The sequence below is a fragment of the Paramisgurnus dabryanus genome, chromosome 9, assembly GCF_030506205.2.
Source record: "Paramisgurnus dabryanus chromosome 9, PD_genome_1.1, whole genome shotgun sequence".
Taxonomy (NCBI): domain Eukaryota; kingdom Metazoa; phylum Chordata; class Actinopteri; order Cypriniformes; family Cobitidae; genus Paramisgurnus; species Paramisgurnus dabryanus.
The window spans coordinates 8,863,943-8,886,719 of NC_133345.1; the positions used below are offsets into that span (position 1 = coordinate 8,863,943).

At 36.8% G+C, this 22,777-nt stretch overlaps 1 protein-coding gene across 1 annotated transcript; it reads left to right on the plus strand.

The window, feature by feature from the left end:
- The first annotated feature begins 2,689 nt into the window (after positions 1-2,689).
- smtla (somatolactin alpha) lies at positions 2,690-7,607 on the plus strand. Its single transcript, XM_065282614.2, has 5 exons — positions 2,690-2,715; positions 2,952-3,130; positions 4,039-4,152; positions 7,040-7,216; positions 7,324-7,607. The coding sequence occupies exons 1-5, from the start codon at positions 2,700-2,702 to the stop codon at positions 7,522-7,524; spliced, it is 687 nt and encodes a 228-aa protein (XP_065138686.1). The 5' UTR covers positions 2,690-2,699; the 3' UTR covers positions 7,525-7,607.
- Positions 7,608-22,777: the final 15,170 nt, after the last annotated feature.

A 22,777-nucleotide genomic window follows, 5' to 3' on the forward strand; every position in this document is an offset into this window, starting at 1 on the left:
CAGCCACTATCAAATGATAGACATCTTGGCTCAATTTTAAAGGGTTAAAACCAAGTTTCTGAATAGTTATATAAACAGTGGCAGCTCGTGATTGCTTATCCGAGGGGCGCAAATTCAAAATATGTGTTTGGAGTGTCATGTGTGTTGCTTGTGTTTTCAAAATATGTGTTTGTTGTGTCATGTGTCAAAACCGTTTACGATAAAAGAGATTTACAAAATACAGTCAAGACACTCCCTTAACAGTAAACTTTGTTGACGCATGAGATTATGCGAGTATCTGGCAAACGCGAGCATCTCTTTTATCATAAACCCTTTAGACGCGTCTGCAGCAAGCAGTTATTTTGACAAGACACTTGATGCACATAGGTTCACTTGACGCACAGAACACATATTTTGAAATTACGAACCACACACATGAAGGGCTACATACATGTTGTGACGGACTATATAATCTAGATTCTGTTTTCACTTTGTCATTGTGGGCTACTGAGTAGCTTATTGAGAAATAAAATAAATTGAAACAATTGTAGTATAATAAAATAAATAGGTAACACTTTACAATAAGGTTGTGTATGTTAACAATTAAATAATGCATTAGCTAACATGAACAATACTTCTACAGCATTTATTAATATTTCAAGTTAATTTCAGCATTTACTAATACATTTATAAAATCAAGCAACTGTTAAAATTATTTAATGCATCACAAACTAACATGAATAACTATATTGACATGAAATAACATTAACAAGAATTAATACATGATAAAAAAACGATTAGAAATGAGATATTAACAGAATCCTCCCGCCACATGGGTGGGTGGGGGCATAAGCCGGTTTTAAGACTTTAGGGCTGCAGGTGTCTTGAGGAAGATGTGTGAATAGGTAACAGCTTTCTGACGTCCGACCTGCGTAAGTGTGAGTCTTTGAACGGCTACTGTTTCTCGGCTTCACACTCTTATTGGCATTTAGACTGACCCTTCGAAACTGTGAATTGACCTTAGGTGACTTTTAAAAATATCCACATCTGATTCTTTGTCAAGGACAAAGAGAGAAAAACTGACACTTTATGTTTTTAAAAACTGATTTCAAAAGCAGCATTTAAAGTCTGTTTATGGAAAAACGTAATTAGCGCTAAAATGTAATTTAATTTGTTTGCCGCCCAGGAATTTGCTTTCAGTTGCTTCTCTCCTTTAAGGAGATTTTCTGAAACATTCCAGCTTTGGCCTAAAAATGGTACATATTTCAACTGTTTTTATAAAATAAATGGTTTCGACTTGAATAAATAGAATATCACAGCAATACAGCTTTAACATATTGTCTGTTGCATGGTTTCGCCGTATGTGAATCGCCTCATCAAAGTGGGCTTACCGTAATTCTGAAATGTACTGAATCAATCTATCCCCTTTAATGCTTAAATTTGATTAAGCCACATTTGTGTGGTTCGGAGACTCATATATGTGGGACACATCATAATCAAGAAGAAAATTGCAATATTGAGGAGTTAATGAAGTCCACCACCCACCTGCACGGCATTATTTCAGTATCCCAATGTGAATTACATTCTGAGAGAAATGATTTGGCTTGAAGCCTATCTGAGGAGAACGTCTTTGAAGAACGGCACATTGGACAGGGAAAAATTGTCTCATCTAATAAACATTGACAGCTACCAGAACCAACCATATGATGTCTGTATCCTTACATTAATCATTTAAAACATGCAAAATACTGCGACAAAACAGAACTTCTAGTCATACAGTACAACTCACACACTAAAGTACTATATACTGTAGTATATTACATTGATATATACATGTATGCATTTGGCAGAAACTTTAAAGGAAAAGGTCACCCAAAAATGAAACTCATCTTCATTTTGTTACAAACCTGTATAAATGTCTTCGTTCTGATGAACACAAAGGAAGATATTTTAAGGAATGTTTGTACCCAAACCGATCAGAAACCCCATGGTATCCCTGGTCTTAATTGGCCGGCAAACTTGCCTGACCTTTACCCTATAGAAAATCTATGGGGTATTGTGAAGAGGAAGATGCGATTTGCCAGACCCAACAATACAGGAGAGCTGAAGGCCAAAGCAATCTGGGCTCTCATAACACCTGAGCAGTGCCACAGACTGATCCACTCAATGCCACGCTGCATTGCTGCAGTAATTCAGGCAAAAGGAGCACCAAGTAAGTATTGAGTGCTGTACATGCTCTTACTTTTCATGTTCACACTGTTTAGTTGCCTAAGATTTCTAAAAATAATTTGGGATTTTCCTTAGTTGTCAGTTATAATCATCAAAATTTAAAGAAATAAACATTTGAAATATATCAGTCTGTGTGTAATGAATGAATACAATATACAAGTTTCAATTTTTAAATGGAATTAGTGAAATAAATAAACTTTTTGATGATATTCTAATTATATGCAGCACATGTAGATTAAATTGAAACAAAATGATTTTGGTGGGAATATTAGTTGTACTCATAAATGTATTGATGTTTTCTTAATCTTAGGGTATCAGTCACATCTCAGGTTGTACGGTAGTCCTACATATTAAGTAGTCTGTGGATAAGGGCATGTCTCCAGATGAGTCTGATGAATATATGGATCTCTGGACACATTTACAGCTCGCTACTATATAAAGACAGGTTGTGCTTCAAATGAAGCAAGAGGTTGAAGAAAAAGCAGTGCAAAATGAACAGGGCTAAAGGTATAGATGCTCCAGAATTAAGCATATTTTTTTTAAGAAAATCAAACTTTGGTTATATCACGGAGAAATACTTTAGCATTGTACCTTTTTTTTTATTTTAAGTGATAGATAAATTGGTAATTTGATACACTTTTATAAAAAAAAAATTTGTAAAGCTGTATCACTAATAACTCTCTAGAGTAAATCCATAAAGTAAATGTGAGACTTTGTAAAGACCTCATCACATGTTTGTCCAGTTTTGCAGGTCTCTCTGTGTTGTGTATTGCTGTGGCTACGCCCCGGTTCTCAGGCTGTTCCTCTGGACTGCAATGATGGGACCAACTGCATTTCTATTTCTCCAGAGAAACTTCTTGATCGTGTCATCCAACATGTAGAGCTCATCTACAGGGTCTCTGAAGAGTCCTGTACTCAGTTTGTAAGTGTAACTCCAAATGTCTTGAAATTCTTGCTCTATTGACTTATAATGCAAATAATTCATTACAGTGTTTAAAGTGTAGATATGTGTGATTCGTGGAAGTGTAGTTAACATGCCGGTTGAATTTTTACAGAACATAATCTGATAACTAATTTCATTTCATCCCATCAACTGAGATTTTAATGTTCAGGCTAATAGCGACTTTTCTTTCATTTAATGTCATTATTCTAGTCTCATTTAATCAACCTTGTCTCATTATCACCGGCTGTGTGCATGACTTTGAATTAATGAGACTATAATCTTAACGAATAATCAAACTCATTATGAACACAGTGAGATACCTATCTGCTTTGTTAGACTATTTCACTATGAGATTTCGGGATGAATTGTCACTTCACAGTCAGAAAACATGACTGTTGGTTTAATGTCATTTCTTACTTATTTCACGTAATTAGTTTGCAATTGAATGCATATTTTGTGTTACAAGTATATTTTTATATACAGATTGTTACTTGTAAATTCAGCATGAAGTTAAAACAACTTCGTTATGCAAGTCGATTCAACCTGCTATTTTAAGTTTTGACATATTAATTTGTTAAGTTAAATTAACATAAAAAATATGTTGATTTGATATCATTCACAGGGTATGAGTCGTTTAAACCCTTAATTCTGTTTGGATAAGCCACATTTAAAGACATTAATGACAATACACATTGCATGCTTTATTATTTATTTGTATATTTCAAATGTTTTAAATCTGTCAAACTTTCTGCTTATTTCCAGGTTAAAACCCATCAAAAGAAAAAAACTTGCAGTCTCATACCTATTAAAATCGTGTGTGATAATAGATCGTTTTTTAGTCAACTGCTCAAAGATCCCATCAGAAAGAGCATTTTTGTGTTTTTCAGGAGGAAATGTTTCTCCTGTACTCTCCGAATGCTTTAAGAAGTCAGGGAGGAAACATGTGCCACAGCAAGTCCTTCCCAATCCCAAACACCAAGAGTGAGATTCAGCAGATATCGGTAAGAAATTTAAAACATTTTTAAACTGCAAAGCTTGCAACTTGCACAGCTTCCAATCTCTCAAAGCTGATTTGACCTGTTTCCAGTTACATTTCAATGTACATACTAAGTTGTTTCTTCCTGAAAATCCTTTATTGTACATCAGCACATTCTGTGAGATTTGTTTAATTAAATCTAAATCTAATCTAATTACTAATAATTTAGTTCCACAGCTTTTTACAATCAGTAAACTTCTCTTTCCCATGCATGATTTAAACCTTAATTGTCTTGTTGGTCTAAACCAGGGGTTCTTGACCTTTTAAAATTCAAGTCCCCCCTACAACTACAAAGTTTGAAGGCCCTCCTAATCATAATTTCTACCCAATAAAATTTACTAGAGCTTGGCATAGCTAAAAAATAACCAAACAGTAAATATCTACATTTTTAGTTGCTTTAGCTTATTAAAATATTTGCTTAGTCTTGTTCAAGACTAAGCAAGTTAGGTCAACTTGAGGCCTAGTTTATTATAGTTTTGCTTTATAAAATTAGTTTTATTTTAATATTGTTTTCAATTTTGCTTTAAATTTAAGTTTAGTTTTAGTCTTAGTTTCAGTTTTCGTTTCTGAAAATAACCTTGCTTAAGGCCCCCTTGGAAGTTTATTAAAGTCCCCTAGTGGGCCCCGCCCCCCCTGGTTAAGAAACACAGCACTCCAATCAAAATAATATATATATATATTTTTTTTGTTTAACTATATATTTGCATATATAAGTCCAGTTAACATTAGACACTCTGCATATTGACTGGATTTTATTTAGATTTTATTTAGGATTTGTTAGTTTTTACAAAATATAGGTTCAATGACATGTTTTGCGCCTCCAAAGCTAAGCTTTACATAGTGGATGCATGTTATCTTGTCAGTACAAGCTAAGCACACCCAGGAAAGCTGAAATGTAAACCGTGTATTCTAGCAGTGAACAAATCATTTCGGGAGGTATTGTGTGAGGGATGGCAACAGAAGACTGCCTTGTTCTCCTAATGGACTCCTGTATGACAGCTTTGTCAGTGAAAACCCTAACCTTTCTCGAGAGCAAATTGCCTCCAATGCCAAAAAAGACTGTTTTGCTTTCAATATCTTTTTTCCACCTGCTGAAGTAGATTTTAACTTTAGCCATGAAGTGCTTTAGTTTCTCACAAGTTAATGAGAGCTGTCATCCCATCACTGTTTGCAGCCAAAGTAGACACAACTTTCCACTTGATTTAGACATTTTAAAGTCTCTAAAAATGTATTTGGAGCTATAAAAGAAGTGTTGCAAAAACATTGAAAATTGATTGCCTGCTGTAACCTCTTCTTCACGGGTACATTGTGCCGATTTACTGAGGCTGTAGTTTGACTATGAAGAATGTGTTGTCTTTTTAGAGATGATGTTGGTTTATTAATCGATATGGGTTTATAATTCTGGTCAAGGTCATTTTAAACCAAAACCAATTGTTATTTAGTTCTTCATAGTTATTTTCTACTGAAAGTTTTCTGTACCTTTCAGTGGCGTAACAAGTCAGTTGCGGGCCCATATTATGCAAAAAAATGTACGGGCCTCCTTAAGCCAAAGCCCCCCCAACCTTGCCCGTTGGCACTGTTAACTGTGGCGTGCAGGTCTGTTAACAACATAAACTTTTAATAAGGTAGTCAAATATTTTTACTTTACTTTTTTACTTTAAAGGGTAGATTTAAATAAATAAAAACTAAATGTTTTGGGTAGTTTTTGACTCGTGACTAACTTATCCGCCTTCTCTTTTCTCTTTAAGGCCACACTTTTATGTTTATATTTGTCCATCCTTAATGTTCTTGTAGATAGCTGCTATAGAAACCTCTCTCACGGTTTTTTCTTTTATGATGGCGTAGTAGTGTACGGCGGCCGCGGAGTGCAAAAAAAAAAAAAGATTAAACGCAAACAAGAAATGACGGAGAAATTAGACATTATGAAGAAATAAGAAATCACTACACATTATATGCATACAAAAATATATTTATTGCGGCCACAAATAAAAATTAAATTGAAAAAAATGTTTATTAAAAGCTGGGGCGGGCCCAGGGCCAGGCCCCCCACTGGCCAGGGCCCATTTGCACGTGCATACCCTGCATGCCCAGACGCTACGCCACTGGTACCTTTAATACATACTTATCCATCCATCCGCTGCTACCCAGTCTCACAAAGTTTCGTGATATAGTCACGTATTTTTTTTATTCTTTTTTCGTGCTATTATCACGAAATTTCGTGTTTTTTCGTGATCGTATAACGAATTCCTGTTTTCGTGTGATTATCACGTATTGGTTACTCAACTGCTTTTTCCTATTTTTAAACCATTGTCGCTTCGGTTTAGGGTTAGATTTGGTGCTTGCATTAAAATGTCACTTTATATATTGGTTTATACTATTTTTTCTGATTTATTTTTTTATATGTCGCCTGACGTTGGGGTTAGAGTTGGGTTTGGTTAGGGATGTCATTTTATGTAAATCTAACCCTAAACCGAAGTGACAATGGTAAGAAAATAGGACAAAACAGTTGAGTAACCAATACGTGATAATCACACGAAAACAGGAATTCGTAATACGATCACGAAAAAACACGAAATTTCGTGATAATAGCACGAAAAAAGAATCAAAAAATACGTGACTATATAACGAAATTTCGTGAGACTGGGCTGTCCATAGACAGACCAACGTTTTTAAACACTGAAATAAACGCTTTTTTATGTCAAATCAGAAATTGTATTTTTATGGACTGGGTATGAAGTTTCGAGTATTGAAAGTTTGATGTTTTTTTTAACACTCAATGCACATTAAAAAAATAAATCAATGCACATTAAATCTTTCATGACACGAGCATCTGTGATGTGTTTTATATGTAGGATAAGTGGCTCCTTCACTCAGTTTTAATACTGGTGCAATCCTGGATCGAACCGCTGGTGTATCTGCAGACTTCTCTTGAACGCTATAATTCCCCCGACATACTGCTTAACAAGACCAAGTGGGTGTCTGATAAACTCCTCAGCCTTGAGCAGGGGGTGGTGGTTCTCATCCGCAAGGTGAATCAATAACAATACAGTACATCACGTTACAACGCCAGTCCCTCTGGAGATACACAGACATACATGCAAACATAAATCATTTCAACCCTGCTTTGTCTCTCCAGATGTTGGATGAAGGAGTTTTGACGTCGTCCTACAACTTCGATAATTCGCTGAATGCGTACGAAGTACAAACCATGGATGAATCTGTCCTTAGGGACTACAGTCTTCTGTCCTGCTTCAAGAAGGACGCTCACAGGATGGAGACCTTCTTAAAGCTTCTCAAATGCCGTCAGAGCGACGCGCTTGGCTGCGCTTTCCACTGAATGACTTCCCAAATGCATCATTGTAGTAGCCTAATATAATACAAGCTTTATCTGAAGTGAGACGATGATGACCTTGCATGAAATTGAATGTGCACTTTGAATCATAATGTGGCTTTCTTAGATGTCAAAATAAATGTTAATAAACATTAAACGAGACCTCTGAGTGTTCATGGATATCCTTGGGGCTTTGCCTTTCTGGTAATTTATCATAAATTAAAGGTGTATAGGATAATGTTGGAGTTTCATTATCTACATACTGTATTGCACTATTGATTTTTTTTTTACTTTGTAGTCTTTTATCATCTTTTTATGTCTGTAGTATTTGCATTTTATTTATTTGTTATACTGGAGACAACTTTACCTTTGCATTAGTTAGATGACAAAGGTCTTGATGCGGAAACAAGGCACAAAGCAGACTGTGTATATTTCTAGTATGCGTGGTGCGGGCTGAGGGATTTGTTCTGGAAGAATAAAAGCTTTACTTTTTGCATGCACATTGTGAACATTTGCATCAGATATCCCAAAGCCTTATAAAAATATAACCAAAGAGTGAAATAGAAGAAACAGACTTACTAAATGATGTAAGACGTGTCTGTAAATCAAACTTCAATGCACACATCATTATTTAAATATAAGAAGTTTTTTCAGAGACCAGCAATTTTATATTACTTTATACAACACATACTTGCATCTGATTTGGCTGAACCATTTATCAAAAATATAAGTTATTATAAAAAATATATATTTAAACATTTACATTTGGTGCCAAGACATTTTCCTTTTTCCCAAAATGAGCTACACAGTCCTTTTTTTTCAAAATTGGTCCCTAGCTGTCACTTGGGTGGTACCCTTTTTAAAGAAACATGCCCAGATTTGGGGAATTTAGCTTATTCACCGTATCCCCCAGAGTTAGATAAGTCCATACATACCTTTCTCATCTTCGTGCGTGCTGTAACTCTGTCTGACGCAGCCCCCGCTAGCTTAGCTTAGCACAAAGACTGGAAGTGAATGGCTCCTGCTGGCAAACTGCTACCAATAAGTGACAAAATAACACAAACATTTTCCTATTTATGTGGTGTGATTTGTATAGTCACACCGTGTACAAATAACAAGGTCATATAAGACACAGCCATCTTTTAACAGTATACATACTGTGAACTATATTCTCAGAAGACGAAGCACTGCTACATGGGCGGAGTGATTTGCATAACTCTGACCGAACTCTCTGCTCCTCACCAGGGGGCTTCTCGGGTGCTGCGAGCAAATCACTCCACCCAAGTAGCAGTGCTTAGTCTTCTGAGAATATAGTTCCCAGTATGTATACTGTTAAAAGATCGCTGTGTCATATATCACCTTGTTATTTGTACACAGTGTGACTATACAAATCACACCACATAAATAGGAAAATGTTTGTGTTATTTTGTCACTTATTGGTAGCAGTTTGCCAGCAGGAGCCATTCACTTCCAGACTTTGTGCTAAGCTAAGCTAGCGGGGGCTGCGTCAGACAGAGTTACAGCATGCACGGAGATGAGAAAGGTATGTATGGACTTATCTAACTCTGGGGGATACGGTGAATAAGCTAAATTCCCAAAATCTGGGCGTGTTCCTTTAAATAGTACAATTTTGCACCTAAAGAGTTCATATTAGTACCATATAAGTTCATATAAGTTCATACTGCTAACAAATTCATATATGTACCTAAATTTTAGGACCTTTTTAAAAGGGTACAGTCCCATTGACAGTTTGGGACCATTTTTGACAATTTTTTTGACAGTATACCCACTAAACTTGAACTGTGTGTTATAACTTAGTGGCTAACAAAGTCACCCATTATTTTTTTCTTGGTTAAAATTAGCTTTGTTTGTTACTGAATGGTAAAAAATTCAAAGGTAATTGCATCAACTGAATGTGGAGAACAAATCTTTTGCTGATGTATATTGACATTATTTTCCGTTTACACAGGATGAGGTAAATTAATGACCAAAGATGGCAGTTTAATAGTTTGGCTCCCTCTTTTTTAGAGGGTTAATTCACCATTGTAATGATCACCAGAGGGTAGGAAAGACAAACAAACAGGCTTGTAAAAAATGTTAATGAGATGGTGGTTGTCTGAAGTGCCGTCTGTACCCCGTGGCCGTCACGTTGGCAACAATCGCGTGTGTTATTAAAGAAAACAATCGCAGGCCTGTCTAGGAGCAAAATCAACACCTACTGTATCCTTTAAAAAAATCATATTCTATTTTATATTTTATATATCTGTTTTGGATATTAAGTCAGAGACTGGCTTTTGAAAATATTAAACTATTTAACACAGATTATGAAACATATAAACATTCTGTGAAAAACCTTGATTTTGTCATGTAATACATAAAAGGATTTTTGAGATGGTATCTACAGGAGAAATACCACAGTCATTATTCAGTCTGTCCTTGCATCCATCACCAAGCATTCCATTCTTTATAAATGGCGCATGAGGCAATATATGAATACATTTATAAAACAAAACATTTGTTTTCTTTGAGCACAACAGCAAGAAAGATAGATGAGAGATTAATCATATATTTATAGTATTTCTCTCATGCAATGCAATGCAATGCAGAACATGAATTTAAGCCCCAGCACTAGGTGGCGCCAGACCTCTTTCGTACATTTACAAAATGTAATACTTTCGAGCAAGAAAAATCGAGCAAGAAAAATATTTTTTCTTTTCAAAGGCAGAAAATATGTAAATTTTATACAGGAATGCAGAGTAGTAATGGAATAAGACGTGGGTCAACTATATCCTGCATATAACTTCACCAGTGTTTAGCATCACAGGCCATAGTAAGTCAGGCTTATATTACAGTGTGAGAGATGCTGGGTCTGTTCAAAGCTTGTTAACTTTCTCTGTGCTTTTCAAGTGATCAGTCATTCACTGCAAACCTGAAAGCGCATGCTATGATTGACAAACGTGTGGTCCAGTACACCACAGACTAGAGGGTTAAAATACTTTAACTAGTAAAAATACTTTTTAGTAAAGTGTGCATGCACTTTACTAAAGGAATAGTAAAGATGGGCAAAACCACTTCTATTTCTATATTCTCATATTTGATATGACATATATATGTCACGGACAGTACTCTCTTAAAAAGTTATACCTTTGTACCCAAAGTGTGCACATTAGTACTTCAAAGGTACATATTGGCAGTTCAAAGATACATATTTGTACCTGAATGGTACATATTAGGACCTTTTTTGAAGGGTACTGCCCCAGTGACAGCTTTGTACCTTTATTTTTTACAGTGTACAATGCCAACATGACAAATGTAGTGTGTGAGTATGGGAATGTAGTTGTAATAAACACCTGCATGCAACAGTGGACCTCAAAACCAGTAATAAGGGTCTATTTTTAAATTGAGACTGATACATCATCCGAATACTAAATAAGCTTTTCAATATTTGGCCAAGAGACAACTATTTGAAAATCTGGAATCTGAGGGTGAAAAATATCTAAATATTGAGAAAATCACCTTTTAAGTTGTCAAAATGAAGTCCTTAGCAACACATATTAATAATGATGCTTTTATTTATATATTGATTTTCTGTAGAAAATGTACCAAATATTTTCATTGAACATGATCTTTACCTGGCTATATTCCCATACGACTTGTATATATAGAAAATGAGATCACAATTCAGTAGGCAAGTATGTAAAATGAAAAAATAAAAAAATAAAAATAAAAAATAAAATAAAATAATAATAATAATAAACCACATATTATGATCATATTTAAATTATATGATTATTAGAAAATATGTCACCCAGCCTGTGAAACCCAGCTAAAGTCTTTTTTTGTTATTTACTTTTTTTAACATAAATGTAAAGAAAATGATGTAAAAATACAACTTTTATATATTTAATATTGACTAAGCTCATGTCAAACATTGAAATCAAACTCTGATGCTACTAATATCATTATTAGATTTTGAGACTTTACCCTGAATTTCAGAGACACGACAGGATACTATTTCTGTAACAATATTTACACAAATAAACACGTCTACAATTGTCTGCAAAACAAAGTTTGAATGCTATTTGCATATTAAATATTTTAAATAAAGAGAATTTTAAATACATACACCATAAACATTTTAATAATAACAAAAAAGTTCAAATTACTGTATGGTACCAGGGCTTCAATTCAACTTACACAAGCTTTCAGTTGCTCTACAGTAGCATCGAAAGCACATTAACCATTCTGGTGCTTAATATTCATCCACAGCCGCCGTCTCCAAGTTCCTCTTATCAGAAGGTGTAAATCACCGTCTGGCTGTCAGATCGAGGGCAGCTCCGGCATAGCGAGGGTCTTGTGGGCAGGATGTGGTGGTGAGGTCTGGTGTCAACAGTGTCAGGTTCAGCATCCTGTGTCCTAATCATTTCAACATGGAGGCCCAAGACTGAGCTCTGGCTGCTAAACCGCCAACCTGGGCCTCACTCCACTGGGCCTGTGAAGAAAGCAGCACTGTGGACCTCCACCCCTCAACCCCTTTCCGCTCCCTTGGCTCTACGACCATAAATATTAAAATTCTGCTACAGAAGAGTGGTGCAAAAGTGGGGGATGATTTTACAGTCTAAGTATTATAACCTCAGGTAAGGAATGCCGGACTGCCGCGGTGCTCGGAAGAGGGACTCTCATGCAAATAAGGAGCAAAGTTGAAGGCTTGAGGGCAGGTATTTGCGAGCACATGAGCCACTCCGCTTGCCAAATCACCAGCCAAAACCCTCAGTCTTGCAATCAGATGTGGCATAAAGTCCCTCTGCTACAGGCTATACAAAACCAACCGACCTTTTCAAAAGACCCAAATGTCTTTCTGTACTTCAATACTGCACTGTACTCCATGGTGCAATGTGCTCCAGCGCAGTAATGTGGGAGAAAGCGAACCCCAAAGTTGAGTTGACTGTGAGGGGGAACGGTACACTCTATGCTCTTCCCTAATCCATGACATCCCTAGGGACTGTCTAAGTCGGTCTGTGTGTATGTGTCAGTGAAAGAGAGGTCGCGGGGTCATGGGGTTAGGCCTCCTTTAACTGTTCCAATATGTGCAAAGATGTCAAATGAAGTGGCGGAGGTTGTAACAGTCGGGTAGGGTTTCTCTAAAAGAGGGAGACATTTAAAGAAAGAAAGAGAGCCAGCAGTACACCCGTACGTCAGCAAAGCAGACAACAGAATGGTTATACAGAAGGAAAGGTATCACTGAGCTTGACTATGTCTTGTTTTTCAGTCCACTAGAAATTTAAATATAGTTGTTTACATGAATTGACAATATACTTGTTGGGGAATTGGAGGAAGCAGAAGGCTTTACATTGTAACAAATGGTACACAAGCCATACCCTTTAAAAAGGAACAAATGTTTACCACTAAGATACATGATACATTTTGGAACCAATATGATTTTTATATGCAGTGGCTCAGATAACCTACATAATATTTAATGGCTTATATTGACAAAATTTGTGATTTTGGAGGAAGGATTTATTTGGGGAGGAAATGGGGCCGTCACCCAGGAGAGATCAGGCATAGGGTGCTTCGCTGGAGGCCAATTAGCGACGACCTCATCAATCCAGTCTGGCAGTCTTGCAATGTTCTCACGCCACTGCTGGTAGAAAACAAACTGCTGAGCAATTACCTCAAATGACCACTTTACTGCCAGACCTGAACAAATTAAGTATCTCTATCTGTGCATGGAGAAATTAACAAACTGTTTATCTAGATATTAATGAGGAAGTGATTATCTTTGGGCTAAGAGTCATGCTTTGGATGGTACATTCAGTTCATGTTCTGGCCATATTATAGGGATCCCAGCAAGCAATAGCTGTAAGTTCAACATCTAGATTAAAGGAAAACACCACAGTTTTTCAATATTTTACTATGTTTTTACCTCAACTTAGACGAGTTAATACATACCTATCTTTATTCAATGTATGCACTTAATCTTTGTACAGCGCATTCTGGATGTATTAGCATTTAGCCTAGCGCAATTAATTTCTTGGGATCCAAACAGGGATGAATTTAGAAGCCACCAAAAACTTCCATGTTTTCCCTATTTAAAGACTGTTACATGAGTAGTTACATGAGTAAGTATGATGGCACAAAATAAAACGTGGTGATATTTTTAAGCGGATAAAAAATAAGAACTAGCGGAAAAGCACTTTGTTTGCAGCACTTCGACCTCGGGCTCAGTGATATTGACGAAAGTTTGAGAGAGAGGGGGAGTAGTCAGTGATGATGTTACTGCACACCGAGGTTGAAAAACTCAGAGAAAGCAAACTTAAGGATGTGTTAGAGCACTAACGTGTAGATTAATCAGTACTGTAACACATGAAATGAGAAACACAACACGTTATAAGAAAAAATGACCGCTATAGGAATTTACTTATTATGGTTGGAAACAGCTTTCTTGCCCTACACGCACAAAACGGTGATGAAATAATGTGATATTTGTCAATGTTCGCGTGCTAAAGATGCTGTCATAGTTTGGAATGCAAATGTAGTCAGGGCTTTGAGAAAATCACTTTAACCTCATTCACACAGCACTTTGGTCCCAGAAAATACCCGTAAAATTGGCTTCTCTGTGAACGCAAACATGTCCCATAAATATTCTGGGATAGTTCCTGGAAAAAGGACCTAGGAACATTGGTCGTAAGATACCCGGGAAAGCCCTCAGTGTGAATGAGACAAAGAAAAAACGCTGTAAGGGGCCAGTCACACCAAAAGCGTTTATGGCAGTTGCAGGCGCCTTATTTGAATGATATTCTATGAAATCTAAATAAATAATCATGCTTTGTACCGTATGTGCATGCAATAAATTGCTGGTTTTGTAATTATGTTATCTAAACTTAAACGTTACCTAAACTTATTCAGAGACATAACACTGACCATGCAGCTTAATGTCACAAAACTTTATTTATACCCGTGTCATTAACAGAATGCGGCAGACACACTCACCTTAACGGTTTTTATAAATCCATTATCCTGCCCGATTTAAACATAAACATTGCAAATAACACCAGAATTAACTATTATTTTACGTACACATACAGTGTCTTAAAAATTTACCTTGTGTGACTGTTACGCTGTAAAGCGGGTAAAATAAGATCATATTTTTGAACGGAAATCAATGACGCCCTCTGCTGGTTGGGTATACCAAGATGGCCGCTCAAACTCTGCGCTGGCTTCACCTCACGCTGTTACGTTAAGCGTTCTATGCGCAATCCACTCATTTATATAGTTCAGTGGTGTGAACGCACATACAGATTCCGGCAAATCATTAGCAATGTGAACCAAAAATCAAACAATCCTGGACAAATCCCGGATGTATTTCCGATGTATTTTCCGTAATGTCTGTGTGAAAAGGGCTTTTGTTACTTTTGCCCGCATTACTTTCCCCCCGGTTCTCCGCTTACCCCTTTCTAGAAAAAATAACTTTTGTTACATGTTGTTTTGTTAAAATAACTTATATGGGCTTAATTTATTTATTCATTTTATTTTTTGGGTATGATAATATGTCTATTAAATTCTTACTGAAAGCCCAGAATGTTTTAACCTCGATGTTTGAGCTGTATTTGGATGGCTAGACGTCTCTTAAACACAAAAATGCCTGTTGGGATATTAACACATTGGGGCGGTTTCCCGGACAGAAAAATTCAGTCTTACCTAGATAAACACATGCAAGAGGGTCTTATTTATGGTACACACCACTAATTGTTTTGGTGTGTTCTGTCACCTTTTTTTTTGGCCAATTCAGCATGTCGAAGCAGCGGTGGTACTCCTCTGGCAGTTGGATTGGCATGCGGGCTATGTACCTACCTCAGTCTTCTTTGTGGTTGTTGGTACAGCTGTGTCCCTACTCTTATACTTTAAAAAACTGATGCAGTGGCTCAGTCTAAACAAATTTCTGTTGATTATGACCTTTGAATGTTTAAAGATGTTTGGTTAACCAACTGAAAACTAAAGAGTAATGTCAGCAATCCAGTCTGTTGTTGACTTCAATATTTCAGTGTGCTTGTTTGAAAGAGTTTTGATGGACTCCCATCTGTTTTTAGATCGGGAGTTCAGGTCTTACAGACGGTTAATCCAGTCTGTACGAGTGTCTCGCCTTTTTAAATCTTAACTTTAAACAGATGGATAGAAAAAAACATAAGTAAATAAAAAACACCTTATGCTCAGCAATTAAACCTTTTTCGATGTTGAAAAGACATGTTGACGCTTAAAGCGTCCCAAGAAACGGTTGGTGGGATGATGGCCAGGACAGGAGCATTTTAAAAGATGTGGTTTGAATCACTGTAATTTCCCCGTGTGTTTTTTTTTTTTTTTTTTTAAGCAGAAGCACCTTTAAGAACCTCACAGATGCAGCACTGGAACCAACAGATTTCAAACATATGTTGTCATCCTGAGAGTTTTTGCCTGAGGTAAGGGGGAAATATACAGTATGTGTCTGTCTGCCAGGCAGAGATGGGTTGTCTTAGTAAAGCGCACAGGGAAAAGAGAGAGATGGAGTATTTCCAATCCTTTCAGGAGACCGTGCCATATCCCAACAATCTCATAATTTCCTTTTTGGGATAAAGGAATAATCCCACAGTATACCATTTGTCTTAAAGGATAACGGGAATAAAAAACATAGCTTAATTCTTCGGACTCTTCACAAGTTTTGGAGAGCATTTCATGTCTTGAAATGATGCCACCCTCTACTTTCTAAAAAAAAGTGGCTTAGTTTACCAAACTCACAAATTTAGCAGGACATAAAACAATGCAATAGTCTACATAGAGAATCCTAACGAAATTACTAAAAACACAACATTTTCTCACAGTTTTTGCTTTGTACCTTCCAAGTGTGCACAATCAATTCCAAAATAAACAGACAGACAGCCAGACGGATATCGACCTTGATCACCTTTTAAATCACTCCAATCTTCAAATTAATAAACAGACATAAAATTCATATGCCGTTCATGTGGTGGTGTGGTTAGTAGATCATGACTTATGGTCTGTGTAGATTTTGTGGTTCTCCCACCAACCACAAATTAGTGGCCCATTTGCTTCGCTCGACAATGCTGACCAGTTCAATAGCTGTGGTCTCTACAGTATTTCTCTATGGAAACCACTGTGATGAATGCAGTACATGCACTCTAATAACACTTGTCTTCATTTGAAGTACAGCTACCGTCAACACAGTCTCACACCCATGGCGTCAACTAGAACTAGAAAACATTTGTTTGCGCCAGACAAACAGTGCCAATTTATATATTTATATATATAAATTTATATAGCAAGCAGGTGTGTTTAATTTAAAATGATTTACAAATCACAGTAGCTATTTTAGTCCGTGTTAAACTACTGCAAGCCCAAGCCATGTGTGTGTGTGTGTGTCAGCATGTGTGAAGATTATAATTTTGGCCTTTTAATGGTGGACTTATATGTATGGATGATTCTGTGAGTCTAGCTGTTTGAAATAAGTCTAATTTTGTGTTTTTAGGCAGGGACATTGCTTTTAAAGTTCTGGAGCTAGACAGAGAGACAACCTGTTTAAGAGGAATCTTTCAAAGGCAGATTACAAATACACAGAGACAGATTACAAATTCAGACATTACCTCAGCGACATGGCTAGCCAGAGAGAGAGAGAGAGAGAGAGAGAGAGAGAGAGAGAGAGAGAGAGAGAGAGAGAGAGAGAGAGAGAGAGATGTTGTGCCGATCAGGTTTTGCTTAAACGGTTCATGAGCATACTTCTTGTTTGCCTATTAGACATAATCATTATGAATTGTGCCTGTAAACAGACTTATTGAAATTGATCATCTTCCAAACAAATCATCGGTTAGCCTAAAACATCTTTAAAACAAATGAAAAATTAGCATGCATTACTTTAACTATATTCATCATATGAGAGAACATTTCAAGTTGTCCGCATCAAATAGCAATATATATATAGCATATCAAACACACGCAGATGCATTCTTCTACTGTATGTACAGTAATGAGCGTGCAGCAGAGGCCGGTGGTGCGTGTGCTGCAGCTCGTGTGGGAGTCACTGGAGGTTTGGCAGGGTGTTCGAGGGAGGCCTAACTGCCTGTCCGTGCGGTGGAGGCGAGGTGTACCGCAGGACCCGGCATGCGGCCGTGTGATAAAAACTCCAGACAGTAAATCAGAGAGAGAGCGGAACGAAACAGCCGAAGACTGGCAGCACAGTCACTGCAGCTGAACAGCTCACACACAGATGCTGCTGAGACCAACGGCCACATGCACGCACACACAATTCATAATCTCGAAGAAAACACTCTGAATTTTAATCATGTATTTTTTTTTATAATTTTACTCACAAAAAATATTTTGTCAAACCAATAAAGTATCATCAAGAGGGACACCATATAAATGCACACATTTATGGAAGTCTATACATATACTGTACAGTATATGCATAGCCTGCACGTTCCCTTTAATGTCTCCTGCTGCAGAAGTGTTAACCACCCAAGGCTTTAGTTGTTTCCTGGTTTCTGATTGAATCCACAGGCAGGTCCCTTTGAGACTGAGGAAATGTAGCTAAAATACAGCTTCATTATGTAAGCTATTGAGGATTCTTTCCATGGCCAAATTTCACTTTCCTCCTGTAGCCCTCCTGTATACTACATATAATCATGCAATGAGTTTTTAACTGCTATATTTGTCTAAAGCAGCCAGGCCTAAGGCAGTGCAGGGTTATGACCCAAAAATGTGTCACAGGCCTGTTTTCATAGGTCGTGGACGATAGGGAAAAACAATCCTTAATTCAATTAATTTAATGAAGCTAACCAAATATTCTTGCATAGTTGGGAAATCAAAGATAATATCCTTATCAACTTTTAAAAGTAAGTAGAGATATGTGCGTGAAATGCAAAATTATTTTGTTGTAAATTAATAGGTCACTTCTAGTGAAATTAAAAGGCTTTGTGATGTCACCGCTTTTAAAAAGAAAAAAGCCGCCCATAGTAAGCACCGGTTATACTTTACTTTTTAGTTGTTGTTTATATAGGGGGACCATACGTGCCATTCTTCCCAGACGCGTCCTGGACAGAATTTCGGAGCATCTTCCGGAAGTCGTATTTGTTGACCGCATACCCCATTCAGTTTAAACAATAAGACATACAATTGTAGTTTCATTCTTACCTTAAAATGTAACTGTTACGTTTCTGTAATTATAATAAAAATCCTCTATGACGTATGTGGTCGACAAATACGACTTACGGAAGACGAATCCGAAATCCTGGCCAGGACGCATCCGGGAAGAATGGCACGTATGGTCACCCTATGGTATGTTTATACATTCTGAAAATGATCAGTTTTCTTAAAGGTGCAGTGTGTAATTTTTAAAAGGGTCTCTTGACAGAAATGCAAAATAATATTCAAAACTATATTATCAGTGGTGTATAAAGACCTTTAATAATGAACCGTTATGTGTTTATTATGTTTTTATCTACATACATCGAGGGTCCCCTTACATGGAAGTCGCCATTTTGGGCCACCATGTTTCTACAGAAGCCCTTAACGGACAACATTTTTTTACTAAGTTGTCTCCGATGATGACATGTTTGTCCGGTGGCGGCTACCGTAGCCTCTCTATGTGTTTTAAAAGTGAGGGGTGAGCAGTGGACTGAGTCGTTGGTTGCCATTTACAACCACACCACTAGATGCCGCTAAAATTTACACACTGCATCTTTAAATAGCATACAATATACAAACACGTTTCCTTTGTTTTTGTGATTGTTGCGGGCAAAAATCCTTGATCTTGAGGGACGTTTTTTTTTTAAATGCGATGGAATATGCAGGATTTTTATGTAATTTTATGCATTGAAATTGTGTGAACTTGCAAAAACTGCGGGAACTTGCAAAAAAACTGTCTGCAGCTTTTGCAGCTTTTCAATAATTTTCACGTCACATAATCATGTCACTTCATAACATTCCCATGGCAACAGGGACATGGCTGCGCTTGTGTGAAGTAAATTTTGTAAATTTCTGCTAAGATATATGTGTATTTTGCTACGAAAATGCAGGGATTATGAAATCATGCAAGGTGTATTTGAAAAAATGCATACCCCGCATAAATATGCAGACTTTGGCTGATAAAGTGTTGAATTATGCGAGCGCATAATCACGTTTTTATGGAGGGACTGCTTTATGGTAACACTTTACTTGAATGGGGTGTTCATAAGACATTACACCTTCATAATCATGACATGACACGTAAATCTGTCATAAACCTGACATAGCAGCAATTATCAAACTTAAGAAAATACATAGCTTTATGGGTTAACATTACATTAAACTGTCATTTAAATTTTTTGTTTTTAAATATGTATAAGTGTTAATACTCTGTGAAATTTTTTATAACAAGTTTCATAATAAGTTTTATAACAGCATCATGAATATTTTTCTTGACCTCAACTACAGTGGTACAAATTGAACAACAGACACGTCAAAAGATTATACTTAACTGTATGTATGTGCACAATACATAAAAAACTGGCAACTAACAGAACTTGTTCTTCCTCTCACAGAGGGTTCATTTAACTGATTTTCAACGCTGCATGGCTTAACCCATTATTGTACGGTTTTCATTTAATTTTAAGTGAATCTGTCTTCAAATGCAATAACATACAATTTTATCAATTTTAATGAGTATTATTATTAATATTGGATGATTACTTTTATTTCTCTAACACCTGGAGAAACTTAAAAAAACATTATGAACTGAAGAATATTCATGATGCTGTTATAAAACTATTTGACAGTATTAACACTTAATGACAAATATCATTTGTATGACTGGTAATGTTGTCTTGGTAATGTCAAGTTGTCATGACAAGTTATGATGTATTGGTTTATGTCAAGTTGTCATAACAAAGACATCTCAAACAATGTCATCTCTGCATTAAAAATGACATAATTGAGCGAATGACACTTAATGACAGTTGTCATAAACGTGAAATAAAAAATTGCATTCATGTTCATGACACGCATCATGTCATGATTATGAAGGTGTCATGTCAGTATTATTAACACCCCTTCAAGTGAAGTCTTACCAAATTCATCTATCAGTGATCATTTTGCTAATGTGTTACATTGTCATTTTTTGCTTAAGGCACAATTTTTGTTGAGTACTTAAGCCAGTAAAGTTAATCACTAGCATACAGGACACCACTTCTGTAGTTGTGACTTAGAGAAATTGTCAAATTCTTGACACATGCATGTGTACTATCTTACTATCTCCTCTTGTCTCATTTGTTCTCGTCTTCTTCATATCATTGTTTTCTTTCTCCATTGTTTCTTGTTGTCATGTCAGGAATTCTGTTTCCTTCATTTCCGTTGACTTAAGCAAAGGCCAAGTTATCAGGGCCAGGCGGTGTGGAAACAGGAAGGGAGGGGGTCTAGAGACACGAGGGCTTCTGCATGGTGGTCTGTCCTCTCTCAGCGGGATGGCTGTCTGCATGGACATTCACAGATCTGTCTCTTCTCGTTGATGAATGAGGACTATCACTGAGTTTGCTGGGTTTGGTTGTTGACTCTTTCTGTGTCCCTAAATTGTGAGCCAGCAAAAACAGTTAATGTAATCCAATAGCGAGTGAATGGGTAACGACAGCAAGTTTCTTCATTAACATGGCTTTGTATTGTAAGTTTAACAAAGTAATATTTTTGGGGGTTTGTAAAAATACTGTTCAAGAGAAAAAGCAGACAATTGTCTGAGGGACTCTTAAGGGCAGCTTCCCAGACAGGGTTTAGATTCAAGACCAGGCCTTACTTATATTAGGACATTTAAGTGGTTTAACAAGCAAAATATAGGTGTGCATACTGAGATCACAGCACTGATGTATGTTAAAGGGACACTCCACTTTTTATAGGCTCATTTTTCAGCTCCCCTAGAGTTAAACATTTGATTTTTACCATTTTGGAATCCATTCAGCTGATCTCCGGGTCTGCTGGTACCACTTTTAGCATAGCTTAACATAATCCATTGAATCTAATTAGACAATTAGCATTGTGCTAAAAATGACCAAAGAGTTCCTATATGATCAAATGAGCCTTTTTTTTTAAAGTGGAGTGTCCCTTTAAGATATGTCAATGCAAGGTGTTTTAAAAGAAGGCAGCACATGCATTTTAGTCTGGGACTAGGATAAGCCCTGTCCGGGAAACCTCCCCTTTACGTTGGGGTTGGATCCCACAAAAAATCCTTAATTATTATTAGGTCAATATTATATTGGATCATTTCCATCTTTGAACTGAATCAATAGTTCATTGACAACAACATGTCCAATTCATACACAAAGGTACACAATTCTATTTTAAATTTGTGATATATGACAAATTGTATTTATTTTCTAAAGGAACTTAACATGTTATCAGTGGTGTAGTCTACGTGATACGCAGGTATACGCCGTATACCCACTAGAAATGGTCAAGGATTTCCGTATACCCACTAAAAATAGCGCGAGGATGCGTAACAGCATGGTTTTGTGACATATTTTTAAACTTTTAGTCATAATATAGATGTGAAGCATTGATCATTAGCATGCTACACTTGCCACTTTAGCGGGTTGAAATACATATTAGGCTATATACTTCCTGCCGAACTGCGCGATCCAATCGGCGTATGAATTTCTATGAAATCAAATTACTATAGTGACGCGAAAGTGACTGGGGAGCAGACTGCTGTGACGCCACAGGGAAGTGACAGCAAAGCACCGTGAGAGCGACTCCAGTTATCACATGGAGAAATCTGCTATGTATCGCTCTCGCGGTACTTTGACATCACCAAGAGGTCTGCTTAGCGCCAAATGAAGTCGAACCTGCAGTGTTGCTGCTCACGCGACACTGAGAAGTGAACGAGTGAAGCAGTGCTGCAACATAAAATCCATAGAGCTTACAACAACGCACATGTGAGTACAACATTTAAATCATCAGTCCAGTTTCTTACTTTATCTGGAGGTAAGGCTCCAAATACAATAAAATAAGCCCGTGATAATATCCTGATGGTTTTTAGCTGCCTTCAGTTCCTCTGCATGTTTGCTTGTGCTTCACAGTGTTAAACTTTCCTTCTCTGTGTTCATTTATATATCTGCGTTCAAGATCATCTTGACAAGATGTATATGATCTTAAACTTCTGTGAGGAAATTCATGTCTGCGTTGATCTTCAGTTTAGACTTGCAAATTGTAGGCTACAGGATGGTCTTGTAATAATAATTAAGTATAA